Source organism: Podarcis vaucheri (genome assembly GCF_965113315.1).
Source record: "Podarcis vaucheri genome assembly, chromosome: 5".
Lineage (NCBI taxonomy): Eukaryota > Metazoa > Chordata > Lepidosauria > Squamata > Lacertidae > Podarcis > Podarcis vaucheri.
The window spans coordinates 80,338,517-80,356,925 of NC_138763.1; the positions used below are offsets into that span (position 1 = coordinate 80,338,517).

Sequence of the window (18,409 nt, forward strand, 5' to 3'; positions counted from 1 at the left end):
GTAAATATTTGGAAGTACTGAATTCATTGGAGCTTAATTCCAGGAAAGCATGGAATTATAGAATTGTAAAGTTGGAAGGGACCACAAGGGTTATCTAGTCCAACCCCCTGCAATGCAGGAATCTTTTGCCTAAGGTGGGACTTGAACTCAAAACCCTGAGATTAAGAATCCCATGCTCGACCAACTGAAAAACTGGGTAAGATGTAGTCTGTAGACGTGGCACAATTTTCTATTTAGGGGCAATGAGCATGCTACTGATGTTTGTTATGGGATTTACAACTAATACTGTATTGGCCCCTTTAAAATTTGGGGGGGGGAGAGAAAAAAAGACAATACAGTGGTACCTCGGGTTACAGACACTTTGGGTTACAGATGCTTCGGGTTACAAATTCCGCTAACCAGGAAGTGCTTGCTCCAGGTTAAGAACTTTACCCCAGGATAAGAACGGAAATTGCGTACTAGCGGCGCAGCAGCAGCAGGAGTCCCCATTAGCGAAAGCACGTCTCAGGTTAAGAACTGTTTCAGGTTAAGAACGGACCTCTGGAACGAATTAAGTTCTTAACCCGAGGTACCACTGTACCTGAATATAAGCCACTGTCTTAAATTCCTCAGGCACTCACACCCGTTCCGTTTTACCGTATGTCTGTTTCAGCAGCGATATCGTAAAAGCCAATTTTTGTAATTTAATTTTTGTAATTTAATTTTTGTAATTTAATTTTTGTAATTTTTTGTAATTTAAGCTACCCTTTTCATGGTCGGAATTTGGTTTAAAAAGTGAGGCTTTTATTCAGGGCAATACGGTATTACTGTATGTTTAACTGGACTGCTTACTTTGAGAGCCCCATGAGAGACAGAAATCAGGATAAAATTTTAAAGAAATAAGTAATTCATAGTATTCATTGGCCCCATGATATAAATGGTTCTTGCAAAATCTTGGTAGCTTTAGCTCCTAATGTGATCATAAAGATGCTTTTCCCCATTTAATGTGCAGTTCAAAAAAAGAGAGTTTTAGTTAGAATAATCTTTAATTGTGTACATTGATTCTAGCCCACTTGCATTAAAAAAGAAGATACTTAGATCTGTCACTAAAGGATAGCCTTATTTTTCTGGTTATTGATTCTCAAGGAATGTATTCCAGTATAGTTGTTGCTGGCAAATAACCAAGCATTATATCATCAGTCTAGACAGCTGTGTTACCCAGTGACATTCCTAAGTTTGCTGATTGTTTCATGCTGTTTCTTTCTCTCTCTTCATTATTACTTCTTTCTTTTTAAATAATATAGAATTATTGCTTGTTGCTTCACTTCCTTAATAAGTGCTCTCCCTTAACTCTATCTTCATGGACAGATTTGAGGATTTCCTTGCTCGGAAATGGTCATCAGAAAAACGCTTTGGTTTGGAAGGATGTGAAGTCATGATCCCAGCTCTGAAAACCATCATTGACAAATCTAGTGAAATGGGAATTGAGTATGTTATATTGGGCATGCCTCACAGGTAACTATTTGCCTATTTTAATTTAATGATCATGATCACACAGCAGTGTGCAATTTAAAAACATGTAATAGTTACATTTGGTAGCACAGTTACATTTTAAAGTTTCAGCATACTGCTATTTCCACAATATTCTTATTCCTTAGTTTCCCTATTTTTTGTTTGTTTCTGTTTATTTATTTTTTTAAAAAGTAAGCCAATTTGAGCAATGTTTTCACTTTATTTCATAAGCACACACAAACAAATCCTGCACACTTTCAGGTGCTATAAAAAATAAGGTTGCTGCTGCTGAAACAAACTGAATGGGAAGCTAGTCAAAACATAAAATGGTGCTAAGTTTGTGGTATTGAACCAGACAATTGGAACTCAGTATTCAACACTCTACAGAAGCTGTAATTTTACTTGCAGTTGCTTACTATTGTTCATATGTGCTCATATTCACCCAACTTTTTTTGTCTCCAAGGGGAAGGCTGAATGTGCTGGCCAATGTTATCCGAAAGGATTTAGAACAGATTTTTTGTCAATTTGACCCAAAGCTCGAAGCAGCTGATGAGGTGAGATACAATTTCATTGGCCATTATTACTAATATAGCCATTTTTTCTCCCATTGGATTCTTTCCCGTTAAAACTAGAGTTAAGGCTAATTATGTGTGTTATACTCAGATTCCTTCAGACCTGTATTCTGAAGGCTTCCAGATGTTATATAATATCTCAGAAATGGAGGAGGTTCTCTCTTCCTATCTGGGTGCTACCTCTCAAAGGGAGGAGCTGGAACATTTGCTGGGGGTATATCTCAAATGGTTGTAGTTTCTGCAGGCTGTGTCTTGGGAGAGCACTGGAGGCTGTCCTGGAAGCATGAGGTGTGTCAGACTGTGACAGGTAATTTCTGCTGGGACTGCTGCCAAATAGGATCGAGGGGTTTCTGCACAGAGATCTGTGAAAGTGCCACTGAACGTCTCATCCCAGTGTGACTGGTTTCTAGCCACTCTTCTCTCACATCTCTGTAGCCAGGCAGACGGCAGAGGCGCAGTGACAAAGCAAAATAGGATTACGTCAGGGTACCAAGTTCAGATGTAGTGATAAATCACACGACGCAAGCTGAGTCACAAGCCATCTTCAAACCATAATTTCCGATGGTAGATTGTTGGCCCCAGTCAAACCTTAGTTGGCTCTTGTGGATTTAGAGGTACAAATAAGATAGACTCTACAGCATAACCAGACACTGGAGAGACCTGTCAGGAGTAAGCGTGGACCAATGGTACCAAATAGTATGGGAAACAGCCCTACTAGAAAAATTAACCAATAAACTGAAACTGACACGGGGACAAACAGAAGAAGATGCCTTTACCCCGGTATGGCTCCCCTTTATCACATGCACAGCCCAACAAGACGACAATAATCCACCAACAGCATACAAATCAAAATGGCTAACCTGATCCAAAACACCCACCCACCCCACTCACACACGAAAACAAAGATCACCACAGCCAATCACAAACAAACAACCACACCCTAGGCCAACCCCAACCTCTCTCACCACCAAAGGAACACAAGTGAACAGCACAAGCAACGCTGACACCAAACCCTACCATACATTAAGCATAACAGAAACATCGCCACCCGACCCCACCCCCACCCATCTTCCCTCCCTCCACCCTTTCTTTTTTTCCCCTCCCCCTAATGTCTCAACAAATGAAACGGATTTGTAAAAATGTTACATGGAAAAAATATGAGAGGCATTACACTTACTTCTGTAAAACAAGAAAATCTTTAATATTTTTTTTTTAAAAACCAACAACAAAAAATAAGATAGACTAGCTAAATAAGCTATAATTTTGTGTTAAATATGAACCCAGCCATTGAGATTATAGATAGCATTTGAGTGTTTGGACTTTCATGGTTTCTGGTGTCTTAGGGATCTGGGGATGTAAAATATCACCTGGGAATGTACCATGAGAGAATCAACCGAGCAACAAACAAAAAGCTCACCCTATCACTTGTGGCTAACCCATCTCATTTGGAAGCAGTGGATCCTGTCGTACAAGGGAAGACCAAAGCAGAGCAGTTTTACCGAGGGGATACTGAAGGGAAGAAGGTAACATTGCCTGGATAATAACTTCTGCTTGACCTCATTTCTAATAGCCTGTGGTAGATTTCAGCTGCTGAAATAAAAAGATGCTACTTGTGTCTTCAGAATACTTTTTTTTTTTTTACTTCAGTTGAGTCGATGTAGAAAACGTTTGAGGCATGTAGCTTCTCCCACATTTTCATTTTAAGCTCATCACTTTCAATTGCCATGAACGTTCAAAATGGCAGTTTCTTAAAGAGGTCCAGTCAGAAACAAGTTTTGTTGAAAGGCTACTTTGAGAAGGGATTGAGAGCAAGAGTGCAACTCCTCTGGCAGAATGGCTTGAGACTGACCTAGAAACTCTAGCGGGTGCAGAATGCCGTGGCGAGACTCCTTACGGGGTCCTCGCTGCGAGATCACATTCACCCGGTGCTATACCAGCTGCACTGGCTCCCGGTGGAGTACAGGATCAAGTTTAAGGTGCTGGTTTTAACCTTTAAAGCCCTATACGGCCTAGGACCCTCGTACCTACGGGACCGCCTCTCCTGGTATGTCCCATAGAGGAATTTATGGTCTTCAAACAAAAACATCCTGAAGGTCCCAGGCCACAGAGAGGTTAGGCTGGCCTCAACTAGAGACCGGGCTTTTTCGGCTGTGGCTCCAATCTGGTGGAACGCTCTGTCACAAGAGACTAGGGCCCTGCGGGACTTGACATCTTTCCTCAGGGCCTGCAAGACAGAGCTGTTCCACCAGGCCTTTGGTCAGGGCGCAGCCTGACTCCCTCCTTTGGCAATCTTCACAGAACTTTAGCCTAATGGTTGCCATCAATTTGAGTTGAATTAATTTTATAATGAAATTATTGTAGAATGTTGTACTATTTTATTGTTGTTAGCCGCCCTGAGCCCGGCTTCGGCTGGGGAGGGCGGGATATAAATAAAATTATTATTATTATTATTATTATTATTATTATTATTATTATTATTATTATTGCTGCCAAGCCATGTTGCAACAGATCTTTCCCACCCATAATCCTCAGTTGGATCCTAGATGACCATGTGTCCTCTTGAGGGCCAGATGTGGACCAGATAGCATCAGTTATTGATCATTTCAGTGACGTATCAGATTCTTTACAACTTGCATAAGTTGTAGGGGGGCAGGAAGGAATTAAACTAGGGATTTGTGAAACTTGTTAACGGATGAATAGCACCAGTAATTTTTAACTCCCTCTCCACTTAGGTTATGTCTATACTTTTACATGGCGATGCTGCCTTTGCTGGGCAAGGAGTTGTTTATGAAACTTTTCATCTCAGTGATCTTCCATCATATACCACCAATGGCACCATTCATGTTGTGGTCAACAATCAGGTAAAAAGCAGAAATAGGAAGTTGGGTTTCCTTAATAGCTTTTGGCAAGCTTTTCTGTTGCCTTCATGATAGATAGTGGACAGAGCATTACATTCTTCCCTTGAGCCAAGGGGTTGCTCTGCGGCTACAGGAAGGCTTTATGAGAAGGAAGACTAAATGCCTTGTTTGGAAAATGTTACCAGAAAGGCTGGGAAAAAATCCAAGGGAAGACAGAAAGTAGTTTTTTTCTGCTGTTTATGCAGGGTCACTCTGACTTTAGAAGGCAAAGTGTTTTATTACTCATGTCGAAATTGGTCATGAATCGCCGTGAAATGGCGCAGTGGCTTTTTGCCCGCTCTGTCTTCAGCACCAATAAAATGATGTTAATGTACATAAGAAAAGAATGAAATGTGATACCTTTCAGAATTTGTTCTTCCTAACTGAAAAGCATAGCATCCTGCCGTATAAATAACGAGTCTGTAAACTGAAATGTCAGTTCTCAACACACTTTGAAACACTGCCACTAAAAACTACATGTTAAGTATTGCGTTTTAGATTGGCTTTACTACTGATCCACGAATGGCTCGCTCATCGCCATATCCAACTGATGTTGCTCGTGTGGTCAACGCGCCTATCTTCCATGTCAATGCTGATGATCCTGAAGCAGTGATGTATGTCTGCAACGTAGCTGCAGACTGGAGAAACACTTTTAATAAAGATGTGGTTATTGATCTGGTAAGTACTGTCATTCTTTACTGTTGAATGGTCTTCCCTGCATATGGGGCTAGGTGGGCATCCATTTTCCACTACAGCTCTTTGTGCCCCTTCAAATCTCTCTTGCGAGCTGAGGAGCTCTGAAACAGCCTCCATTGAAGGTTGAGGAGCTGTGGTGGAAAGAGAAAATTGGCATAACCCTGTAACATGCTGAAATACTTGAAGTATGTACACACAGAGTCTTTGAAACCTGGACTTACTGAAGTAGGTTCTGAATATAATGATATAGTGTTAATTATAGGTTGTGCATTTCCGTTTGTAGCATCTAAAAGAACAGGACCCAATATTGCTCTGAATCTACCTAAATATTTCCCTTAAAAATGTATCTCACCTCACAGATAATAAGGGGAAATGTTACTGCTATCTGTAACCTTTTGGTTTGCACTCCGTCCGGGCTCTGAAGCTAATTTACACAATCCCACAATCTTTAAAAAAGAAAGACCTGACTTATGTGCCTTTATTGCTTCCTTCTTCCTGGCCATACTTAATTACTATGCTTTTGTAAGAGAGTACAAGGAAAGGAGGGAGAAAAAAGCCCTCTTGTGTTGTATGCATTTTAGTCTCTAGGAACTCTCAAGAGTCAAAATGGGAAGATATCCCAGAGGAATTATCCCTGAGATGTTGGGGGAAGTATACTCTCCAAAGAAGAAGATTAAACAGCTTGAAGCATCCATCCCTTTATTGCATTTATAGACCTTTCTGCCAAAGCTCCCACAGAGGGATTCACAGTTTTAAAATATTAATTCAAACAAATAGTACAAAATATTATCAGGCCTAATTCAGGAGCTGATGGCACTGGCACCCTGGCACAGGCGTCTCTTGCCATTTTTCAGGGCTCAGGGATTTAACTGTAGATTCCTGGGTGTTTTGATTTCTGATGTCAGGGAGACTACTAAACTTCTGTCAGGACCGAGCGAGCTAAGTCAGGAAGATAATTGGGGGGCGGGGGGCGATTCTGCTCACTGAGCTTTCAGCTGCTCTGGAATTCTTTCCAGAACTGGGTGCAACAGCTTCGGGGGCGAAATTATTTTTTAAGAACTACATAGCTGGTGGGAACTGCAAACTGTAAATTATAGAGAGGGCTGATCTTTAGAAAGCAATGAAGGCCCTTAATTGTTCTTTTTATTGCCCTTTTCATTGTGATCATTGCATTGACTGAAATATGTAGGTTTGTTACCGAAGACGGGGCCACAATGAAATGGATGAGCCCATGTTCACCCAGCCTTTGATGTACAAGCAGATTCACAAGCAGGTGCCTGTGCTGAAAAAATATGCCGACAAGCTAATAGCTGATGGAACTGTGACGCTGCAGGAGTTTGAGGTAACAATGCTAGCAGTGGAGAGGGCCTTTTTGTAACAAGTAATACTGCTGTAGCTTTCTATTTTAACAGGTTTGATTAGTTTAGATTTTTCGAGGTCAGGAAATAACTTCTGACTTATTCCTTAATACTTCCAAATAAATTATCCTTAGGGGAAATCTGTTGGTTGCCTCAGTAATTTCAAAAAATAAAAACATGAAGAGCAAGAGCAGTAGGTAATGGGGCATTGGTTCACAGCAGCAGTGGCAGTAAAAACTATGCATGCAAAATAGTGTTTTGGATTTGCAGGGGACACCTCTAAACCCTAGAAATTAATAAATGAATTAATAAATGAATTAATAAATGGTAGGATTCGGTGTTCCCTTGTGCCAGAAGCAGCTTAGTCATGCTGGCCACATGACCCATGTCAAGGGTACTTTACCTTTTTTTAGGATTTGGATGATTAGGAGTATTCAGGGAAAGGCCTCTGGCGGGCTTCATCTTGCATGGGGCAGGAGCCTAGTGAGATTTCTTTTGTATTATTTCTTTGCACCATCACTGTGTGTGACCTTTGAGAAAGATGTTCCTGCTCTGAAGGGCTTTAATTTGACACAGGAAGGCAATCGTGATAGGCTGAGGTCCAGGGTGGATCCTGAGTTCTGCTGTGAGACATAAGCCAGGGTCTCTGAGTTTAGACTTTGGGATTCCCGGACATCTCCGATCTGTAACCTCTTCTTCCGTTTTTATTTTCCTTTCTGTTTCTAAGCTCCTAAGACAGTGGTAGCGAACCTTTTAGAGACCGAGTGCTCAAACTGCAACCCAAAACTCACTTACTTATCTCAAAGTGCCACCATGGCAATTTAACCTATATATCTCATGTTTTCTGTGTGTTTCACATTTCTTTTTTATACTGCTGTTGTAATAAATAATCCTTCATAAAAGTTATTGCATTGCATTCTTCATTAAATTATCTTTCCATTGATAAAAAAGGAGTAGTATGTAATTGCTGAATAATAAAGAGAAAAGAGAATCACGAGTGATTTACCACCAGCTAGACTGGTGACTGGGAGTGGCCGCCAAGACCATATAACACCTGTCCTGAAAGACCTACATTGGCTCCCAGTATGTTTCCAAGCAGAATTCAAAGTGTTGGTGCTGACCTTTTAAGCCCTAAACGGCCTCAGCCCAGTTTACCTAAAGGAGCATCTCCACCCCCATTGTTCAGTCCGGACACTGAGGTCCAGCTCCAAGGGCCTTCTGGCGGTTCCCTCACTGTGAGAAGTGAGGTTACAGGGAACAAGGCAGAGGGTCTTCTCAGTAGTGGTGCCTGCCCTGTGGAACAGGGGCCCTCCCTTCAGATGTCAAGGAAATAAACAACTATCTGACTTTGGAAGACATCTGAAGACAGCCTTGTTTAGGGATTTTTTTAATGTTTGATGTTTTATTGTGTTTTTAATATTCTGTTGGCAGCCGCCCAGAGTGGCTGGGGAAATTATTATTATTATTGGCAGATCAATGATTGAAAAGTGCAAGGATTTGCAGATTTGGTGGTCATGATACCTATCCCCACCCTCTGGTGATCATCCCTTCCCTTGTTTCTAAATTCATGCCGTGCTTTGTAGGAACTCGGAAATCCTTGTTCCTCCCCAGAGTCCTGTGAGCAGGCTTGTACAAGTGGCTTCTGCCCAATGCCCTCCTGATTCTCCCCACCCACTATAGCCATATAATATATGGTAAAAAACTAATTGCTTGTAAAATTGTGCTAGGTATAAAAAACTTGAATATTACTGCTTTGATGGAATTTTAGTTTTCCCAATCCCTCTGTATTCCCGCTCTGGTATTTGTCACATGACGTTTCACCCCTATTCTACAGGAAGAAATTGCAAAGTATGATAAGATTTGTGAGGAAGCTTATTCTCGATCCAAAGACAATAAAATCCTACACATTAAGCACTGGCTTGATTCACCTTGGCCAGGTAGGAAGTGTTGCTGTAAATATCATTGGCTACATTTCGATGTCACAGTAAAACATGGTTTATTGTGATAGGAGGGAATGTGGTTGTCTCCCCTTTCCCCTTCTCTGCGGTGGCTGCAAGATGCAGATTGCAGGAGGACAACTCTCAGATGCAGCCTATAGTTTTTCTGAGGGAAACAAGCCATGAGCCTGGGTCTCGGCAAACCACGGCTTAGCTCCAGTTAGCGAGGTGGCTGGAGTTTCTGCTGTGACTCTTCACATGCTTGCACATTTATGCTTAGCCATGGTTTGGCTTAGCATTTCATGAGAAATAGGCCTATGTCAGCTTCCCCTTCTGCTTCCCCTTGTTTAAAAACAGCAGCTATTTTGCCCCTCGCCCCATTCCTTTTTAACTGTACAAAAACGTCTGTCATATTTACCTCCTTAGATGACCCTCAAATGATGCTAGTGACTGCTTTTCTAGGTGTACAAACAAGTAAAATTGAGGGAGGCTGGGAGCTGCCTCTGTACCAGTATTTTTAAGTATTTTTAAGTATTTTTAAGTATTTTTAAGAAGCAAAAGAGAAGATAAGGCATTTGTTCCTTTCCAAAAGAGTTGGATACATTTCATTTCTCGGTTCCCGCAAATTGCCAGTTCAGGGTTGGCCTGAAATCCCCACTCCCAATTCGGCAGATCTCCACGGTGGAATAAAGTTCCATTTTTATATGCAAACAAATGAGCCATAAAAAGATGTACCCTCCCTCTCCCCTGCCCCCAGGAACTCCAAAAACTAGTACAAATGCCCGTTTAGCACTCTAGCCAGGTGAAAAAGGAACACTTTTCTTAAGGGCCAGGGGTGCAATTTAGAATTGGTTCCAGGTCCCCACTTGTCTGTTTCTAAAAGGGGAATTTGTTATTACTTTTATTACACAGTATGGGATTTCTCTAAACAAGCAGGATCTTTCTGGAAAAGTTTCTGTACTTTCCCCCCATGTTTCAGGTTTTTTTAATGTGGATGGAGAACCAAAGAGCATGACTTGCCCTCCAACTGGAATTCCTGAAGATATGCTGATTCATATTGGAAATGTAGCCAGCTCTGTGCCTTTGGAAGGCTTTAAAATACATGGAGGTGAGAACTTAATTCTTACTATATTTCCAGCACTGGCTTCCTTTTTCTCTAGAGATACAGCGTTGACAGGAGAATATTTGCTAGCTGAATGCTGATTCTCTCTGTCCTGAATTTGGAATGTTTCCTGAACAGAAGAAACTTCTTCCCTTTCATATCCCTTTCCATTAAAAAGTAGTGTTTGATGTACATACTACAAGTGCACACCATTACCAGCTAGGAGGTTGTATGTTTCTCTTTTTTGTTTAGGCTTAATGCTCGTACAAGCAACATTAATGAGCTTTGCTAATTATTATTTTCAGCCTTGTTGAACTGAAGCAATCATGAGCTTATTGTTAACTTCAGTGGTCTGGCAGATATTGTTCAAAGGACTAGGGAAGTTGTGGCACTTGAATTAGTGTTAAATTAATAGTACTTGCATTTATGTGAGGGGCTGATTGACTGTAAAGCCATGTTATATGTCCTTGAGGAATTACTGTGGATTGACTGGTCTTTGGCTGTTTAGCTCTCCATATGATTCATGGTGGTGCTACTTTAGTTGTACGTTTATATTTCTCCATGTGAAAACATTCTTTAAAGAAACGTGTTTCAACTGATGCTTTGCACAATACTTAAAAGTGATGAAAATGTAGAAGAAAAGGTGGACGTTGGGAAGAGGTTGGAAAGAGAGAGGTTCTCAAGGGAATCAACAAGATTTGAGGGATTACATCTCATTGTTAAAAATGCCTCTGCAGAGATTTTTGCCTCTGGAGGCAAGAGCTAGCAAATTACATTTGCTGCATGGTCTGTAACCTGCATTGATTCATTCTCTAACGTGGGTCTGTAAAGTCACATTATGAGCTGTGTGAGATTTGAATAATGTTTTGATGATCACATCTGTCTTTCTTTTATTTATTTTCCTTCCTCTGAGATTGATCAACAGGGGTTGTTTTATACAATTAAAATTCCTGAGAAGTTATTACAGCAAAGCTTTCAATTACACATCTTCAATGTTTTGTTTTCAAGTGGCATGTAATTAACATACACTTTCTTATTAAATCAAAATATCATTATTCATTAGTAAGTATCTGGAGAAATCCTTATATACAAAGTGTAGCTTCTAGTTCTGTCCTCTGTTGCTATGCATTGATGTGTAAATATTTTATTAAATATGCACACATGTTCCTGAAACACTGAAAAGTAACACGGTGCTTAGAGTGAACCATCTGCTTGGTGCCTCTAATTTTTAATAGGCAATTGTTAGGTAGATATGGATTTGATGTATCAACCATACTACAGTTTTGAAATTGCTTCATTCATAAAATAAATATTGCTTGCCAAAATCATTCAGCAAAATCTTATTCATGAAACAGCACAGCTAGCTATGCAAGACTTTTCATGAATAAGACAGAAACTTTGCCTGTCATAAAAATATTGAATTAGGGAAGGATTTGCTTATTTCATGAATGAAGCTGAGAATGTGGTTAATTCATGTATTAGACAGAGCTATTCGGCTATATTATTTCATGAATAGAGCAAGTTCACTCATATATACAATGAAGGGTCTTGAATAACTAAAAAGTGGAACAAAAAGCAGAATGGCTTTGATATTGGAACTTGTTTATGTAAGGGAGTATAAGTTTTCCAAGCCTTCAGTCTTAATCTAGTAACATTCTTAAAAAGAAATATGATAATAACTTGAGGTGTAAAAGTATACCATCGTTGATGGATACAATAAAAGAAGTATTCAATTTTAGTGTGTGATTAGCTAGCAGGAATTGTGATAGTTAAAAGTTTACCTATGGAGCAGTGTAGGTGGAGAGATAAAATATTAAGACCGAGAACTGAAATATAGCTGGAGCTTAATTGTGTGAAATGTTATCAATATAAGAACAATGAACTTGTGGTTGAACTGAATTTTCGGGATTGTGAATGACTAGTAGAAGCATTCAGAAGGGAGGAAAGTCAAAAATACATTCAGGTGAGGTCACCATTTAGTTATCAGTATTTTGCTCTCTTGGTTGTGTTTCCTTAGCACTCCAGTCTTCATCTTGGGAATGGAGACATGTCTTGGTATCCTGATAATGTTGTTTTTTGTTCATTGCAGCCAGTAATTCTTCTTTTCTCCTCCCTCTCCCCACTTAGGACTTTCTCGGATTTTGAGAAGTCGACTGGAAATGACAAAGAACCGAGTTGTCGACTGGGCCTTGGGGGAATACATGGCTTTTGGGTCTTTGTTGAAGGAAGGTATCCATGTCCGACTAAGTGGGCAGGATGTAGAAAGGGGCACTTTCAGGTGAGTTGTATAATACAGCTGCTGCTCATCCGGTAGAAAATGTTATACAGATTTTGCTGTGAGTTAATGCTAAACTGGGTCACTCTGAGGGATGGCTGTCTTGCTGTTTGTAACAGGTAATATGTTAAATGCTATAGGGGAATATACATGTAACTGCATGAGGTAGTTGAGTATGAACATGAATTTGAATTAAGAAGTAATTGCCAAAGCTCAGGAAGAGGTGTTAGGGAGAGCTACTGCGATGGTGGAAGGAAAGAGATCAGGCAAAGAAAAACAGGTATATAAACAGCATAAAAGGGTAGGTGAACTAACTGAGGTGGGGACTCCCAAAACAGCACACTGAGCATGCTGACTTGCTGTTTTGGTTTACATCAGAGTGGCCTAGAAGGGGGTCTTGTCATTGTAGCAGCCCATGACCTCCATATATGCTGCCTAGGCTTGTGTCCTGGAGAGATCACTCAGGTGCTACTAACACAGCAAAAACAACACGGGAGACAGAGGTTAAGAGTTACCGGTCTCTGCAGCCACAGCAGGCGCTGTGATTCTCTGGAAGTTTGGCTTCACCCCCGGAGGTGCTTTCCATTGTCTCTCGAGACAGACGGATGCCAATGACAACATGTTACAGGGTGAAAGATTCGAGTGGGAAGGAGAATGAAATTGAACGACAGGAATGTGGAATAGGGACACTTCACACTGCAATCTTTTGTCGCGACAGGGCAGCACATAGCAATCACAAAATACAATCATAATGCTGCAGTAATTAAAATTATTTGATTTTATATGATAGCAAACCTGTTTACTGAGAACTTAGATAGCCAAAACAGCACCATCCATACTGAAGACTGGATGTATCAGCTGTTGTAGGGGAGTTCTAAGATTTGCAGATGGGGGAGAATTTTGGGGAGGGGACTGAGATCAGGGGGAAACCCTAAACAGCTGGGAGGAGTATACTCAGTGACCGCAGAACCCTGAGTGTCTTTTTGTGGGAGGAGGGATAATAAAACTGGGGGAGGGGAAATAGAATGGAATGTCCAAACTATGGCATTGGTTGGCTGGAACCCATGAACAAAGAGCACTTCATATGCTGCAATAGATCCCATTTGGACCCACTGAATTCTTTTCTCTTTCAGTTTGCTCATGCAGGTTGGAAGATTTTTGACTTTTAGAGCCAATCTGTACATTATTTGGATCAATAATGACCTGTTAGACTGAAGTGAGCTACAACACTTCAGATTGCAAATGGGAGACCGGGGACTACATATGGGAGAACGTGCTTTTTTTAATGGTTACCCACAAAGGAAGTCACTGAATGTGGCAGACTAGCTTATCCGAGTGAATGCTACAGTAAACCCTTTGGTGTGCTTGGTTTGGTGGGCAGGTTTTGGTTTTCAAAAATGGGGCCCGTGCAAAAAAACAGGACACCTCCGCTTGCTTCCGAAAACCATATGGTCTAGAATCCCACCATATTTGCCTACCGTCTTTTGCTACACGATACGTAGATCGTTTGCTAGAGGGGTTTTATGGGGAAACGGGTCGACAAAAATGGCCACCTCCATTGCACTTCTGTAGTTGTCGTGTTTTAACCTCCGGCATACCGCTGGTTCCGGATTTACGATATTAACTAGTTTCTATTTAGAGTGGTGAACGGTTCTTGCTAAGATGCTTTAGAAGAACAGAATTTCTGCTTGCAATTTGTTCAGCTTCGGCGGGCGTGCACCGCAGAATAGCTATTATCAGGGTAATAGCCCTTCTTCCTTTAGTGGTTGTAGAGCTTGAACATATTGGTGTGTTTCACTCAGTTAGTCTTGCTCAGGGAGTTAATGGATTACAGTAATTACTTCAGTCATCTCTGTTTTGATAATGTTCCTTGGTGCACCATTCTAATGCTGATTAATGGAGCTCTAGAGGGCACTAAGCAGTGAGCCGATGAAGGGTGGGCAGCGAGGACCGGAGGATGCAGCTCTTTCAAGACTTGAACCTGAGAGTGCTCAAGGAGCTGAAAGCCGGTGCACAATACAGGCTGCACATGACTCAAGGCACGAGGAACAGAATTTCACAGCTAATTATAATTTGGGTGAAAGCAGCCCTGTTGTGTAATGGCTTCCACACTTCATATTTTATGGAGTGTAACTGCATGCCACTAAAAGCTTCATGCATCGCGCAGCAACAATTGCAAAGTTATATGCAGCAGCGTCAGCCTGTTGTCAGAAGTGAATACTTGAGATATTGAAGAGCTTTAATTTAAAATAACAGTAACGGTTAATCCCTTGCCACTGCCTAGATGCAGTGAACGGTAGCTTCCATACTGGAGGCCGCTGTTGATTTTTTATAACTTTAGCCGTAGCTTTAATCTTTCCAAATGTGTGGAAAATAATATGAGACTTTGTGTAATGGGAAAGGGTGTGAACTGAGAAATACCTGATTCAAATCTAAGCTCAGCCAGAAACTCACTTTGTGGCCTTGGACAAGCCATCATCTCCCAGTCTCTCTCTTTTTTTAAGGGCCACATTGTATTTATTTATTTATTTTAATATATATTTTTAATTAAATTTTCTGTTTTACAGTTTAGAGTATTCATTTAAACAACCTTAACGTATCAATGATTTCCCTTCTTCTCTTTCCATGGTTCATTTTGCATAACATAAATCCCTGCATATTTGAAATAAACTAAACCATTCAGTACAGTCATACCTTGGATCCTGAACGCCTTGCAAGTCGAACATTTTGGCTCCTGAATGCCGCAAACCCGGAAGTGAGTGTTCCGGTTTGCGAATGTTCTTTGGAACGGGGCTTCCAAGGCTTCCGATTGGCTGCAGGAGCTTCCTGCAGCCAATCAGAAGCCGTGCTTGGTTTCTGAACATTTTGGAAGTCAAACGGACTTCCGGAACAGATTCCGTTCGACTTCCAAGTTACAACTGTATTCCATTATTACATCCATCAAAACTTATGTACACTGTTGAATTTATTGAAAATGTTCCTGTTTTCAAATGTACGCAAAACACCCCCCCATATATTCAGTAAACATTTTCCAGTCTTCTTTAAACGTATGTTCTTCTTGTTCTCTTATTCTATAAGTTACGTCCGCAAGCTGCACATATTCCATGAGTTTAAGTTGCCATTCTTCTTTAGTTGGGACCTCCCTCGCTTTCCATTTTGGGGCTAACACCATCTCCCAGTCTCAGTCCTCAGCCTGCAAATGGCTATAATACTGAGCTGCCTTGCTGGATGATTGTTGTAATAATTGCGAAGACTCTGAACATTCGAAAAGTGTTCTGTGTGTGCTCTTGCCACGGTTTCCTTTTCTAAAAGTATCTTTTCTTAAAACGTCATTGTGTTTTTAAAAATCTTTGTAGCCATCGCCACCATGTGCTCCATGATCAAGATGTTGACAAGGGGACCTGTGTTCCTATGAATCATCTGTGGGAGCAGCAAGCCCCTTACACCGTATGCAATAGCTCCCTTTCAGAATATGGGGTCTTGGGTAAGTTTGGCAGTTTTTTATTGGATTACTTGAGTACCTTGAGATTGTATAGAACTACATACCATACTTTTCCGTGTATTAGACGAGGGATTTTTACTCTAAAATAAAGTTTAAAATTGGGGAGGGGGGTCCGTCTTATACATGATAAATAACAAGATTAAAGATGAAAAAATATTTCTTAATAATTCCAGTGGCACCTTTAAGATCAACTAAATATAAGCTTTCAAGGTATGAGCTTTCATGTGTAATACACACTTCGTCAGATATTCTGAAGCGGGGGTCACTTCAACCTTATAACTGTGGATGACTGTTGGTTCCACAGGGAAGGGCAAGGGATTTTTAAAGGGATAGATGACCAAAATTGGCCTCAGTATGTATAATGGGACATGAATCCAATATCTCTATTCAGACCAGGTCTCTCCATAGGTCTCTCCATGTCATATACATGGATAGTGCAGAGGGGGGATGGGTGATTGGTTGCAGCCGCCAGCAGGATCTTGCGATTGGGTAAGTGAGTGGTGTCTGCTGCAAGGGCTGCTTTTTATTGGCTGCTGCTTTGTCAATTTGGTGTGCGTTGCTTGCGATTGTTAGTGTTTGTCAGTTGGGTGACAACTCTGGGCCATCTCCCCCCATTTTCTTTAATTTTAGTCCCCTAAAATAGATGGTGTCTTATACATGGGGGTGTCTTATAGACGAAAAAATACAGTAGCTTTGCTTATTAGGGTCAGCAGTGCTTTGAATTTATCCGAATCTATAAACTTAGACCTTTGTCTTTATTTTTTAAAACTGTGACCTCACTTTTCGGATAAACAAGCAAATGGATTATTTTTGCCATATGCTTGTCAATACTGGGCTCCACGCACATTAAAACTCTTGAAATTTTTCATTCACTTTAGCACGGGTTTCTTTATCATTGAAGGTTGGGGAAATGAGCTCTCTGCATTCCTTCTGATTGCAAGTCATTTTAAATAGTAATTAGAGAAGGACATTTGACTGCGAGGGAACGTTTTTGAGAATTACCACTTTGAAAGAGAGAGAAATTATTAATGTTCCAATATGCGTATAGACCAACAGCATCCGATCCAGAAATTCCTGCTTTGTTTTTCTAAATTCATCCCATCATAAACACAAGTAAGCACAACTCCAAAAAGAGAGAGAAGAATTAAGCCCTGAACTTGAACTTCCATTTGCGTAAACAAGCAAAATGATTCTGTCATTTTAGGAATTCCCATTAGTGTCTTAGATTGCAGCTAATTAAGTAAAAATGAATTGAATAGCCCTGCATGATGAAGCTTCAAATTGTTTTTCTGGCAGGTGCACAAGCAGGGAGCTGGCACCTGTTCAGAGCTACGAGTCAGTGCTGAGTTATTATTGAATCACTAAAGAGCACCAAGTGTATAATAGTTCTACTAAAATGTTATTCTTGCTGGACTAATTTGCCACAGGGATAAATCCACTGCAGCCTAGATACTCTGCAATGTATAAGAGCATTTTTGGGAAAAGGAAGAATTATGTTAAAGATAATGGAGAAAAAACATCTTGTTTAGCTTGCATTCCTTCACTGTAAACTGGCTTCATCACTTATTTTGTAATTTTAATAATGGGGATTCTGTAGACAGTGCCAGCCTTGGATTTTGCCAGTCATCAACTTGCCCATGCTAAATAGCAGCTGCTCCTGTTTAAACATATGTGGCAAACTGCCCAGGAAACATCCAGGTAATGCCACAAAAACATAGCACAGCATTTTAGTTTTCTTCCCCATATTGAAAATGCAACCTTTTTTTCCTTCCGCGATTACTGTTAGAAAGAATCTTAGAACCTAATGGCAGTCACCTCCTTATTGGTCTTCATTGAGAAATATAGGAGGAGATCCGTTTAGAAAAGTGAAGAAGACATTACAGTAAATTAAGTGCTACACTGCCATTTCAAAGCACTTTGGGTGTTTTCTTATTTGTTTTAAATCCCAGCCTGAGAACCCTTGACTAATGACAAATCATGTTGCATTAAACTGCAGCTTAATTAATTTTAATTGAAAGACTCTTGCTCTTTCTGACAGTCACGCAACTTGCTGTCAGGGAGAAGGGGGAGAGATAGCATAATATGAAGTGCAAGCTGACGCTGCGTCTCAACACCTCTGTCTGTCAGAGTGACACATGAAAACAAAGAGGAGAGGCACCCAAAATTGGGCTGATCGCTGTTTCCTCATCTGATGATTCTGTTATCTGAAGTTCTCCAGATAACGACATAATATTTGTACCATCATTGGACTCCACCTTTAGAGGTTTTCTACTAAAGAACACTTGCGCTTATAAAACCCCAAATTATTTTAATAAAGTGTACTCATCTGTTAGTTAAACCCATCATGATCCAAAAATGATTTCCTTCTTTGTACACTATCAGTTCCTGTCCATACACACATGCCACCAATGTATTGCTTCATCCTTAATGTCACCTCCCACCTGAAGGTCAAACTAAAATATGTTCGCTTTAGATTTTTGATTCGTGGGGTTCCAGCCCCTCTTTTTGGAATAACTGAGTTGAGACCAGGGCCGGATTTAAGTTTGATGAGGCCCTAAGCTACTCAAGGTAATGGTGCC

At 40.6% G+C, this 18,409-nt stretch overlaps 1 protein-coding gene across 2 annotated transcripts in view; it reads left to right on the forward strand.

The window, feature by feature from the left end:
• Positions 1 to 18,409, forward strand: part of OGDHL (oxoglutarate dehydrogenase L) — a 65,771-nt gene that overhangs the window by 24,052 nt on the left and 23,310 nt on the right. For both annotated transcript variants that reach the window (XM_082222347.1, XM_082222346.1), the window contains exons 7-16: positions 1,348 to 1,494; positions 1,955 to 2,045; positions 3,407 to 3,586; positions 4,796 to 4,924; positions 5,459 to 5,638; positions 6,846 to 6,998; positions 8,849 to 8,951; positions 9,931 to 10,059; positions 12,181 to 12,331; positions 15,685 to 15,812. In XM_082222347.1, coding sequence (XP_082078473.1) covers positions 1,348 to 1,494; positions 1,955 to 2,045; positions 3,407 to 3,586; positions 4,796 to 4,924; positions 5,459 to 5,638; positions 6,846 to 6,998; positions 8,849 to 8,951; positions 9,931 to 10,059; positions 12,181 to 12,331; positions 15,685 to 15,812 — 1,391 coding nt within the window. The remainder of the gene's footprint in view (positions 1 to 1,347; positions 1,495 to 1,954; positions 2,046 to 3,406; positions 3,587 to 4,795; positions 4,925 to 5,458; positions 5,639 to 6,845; positions 6,999 to 8,848; positions 8,952 to 9,930; positions 10,060 to 12,180; positions 12,332 to 15,684; positions 15,813 to 18,409) is intronic.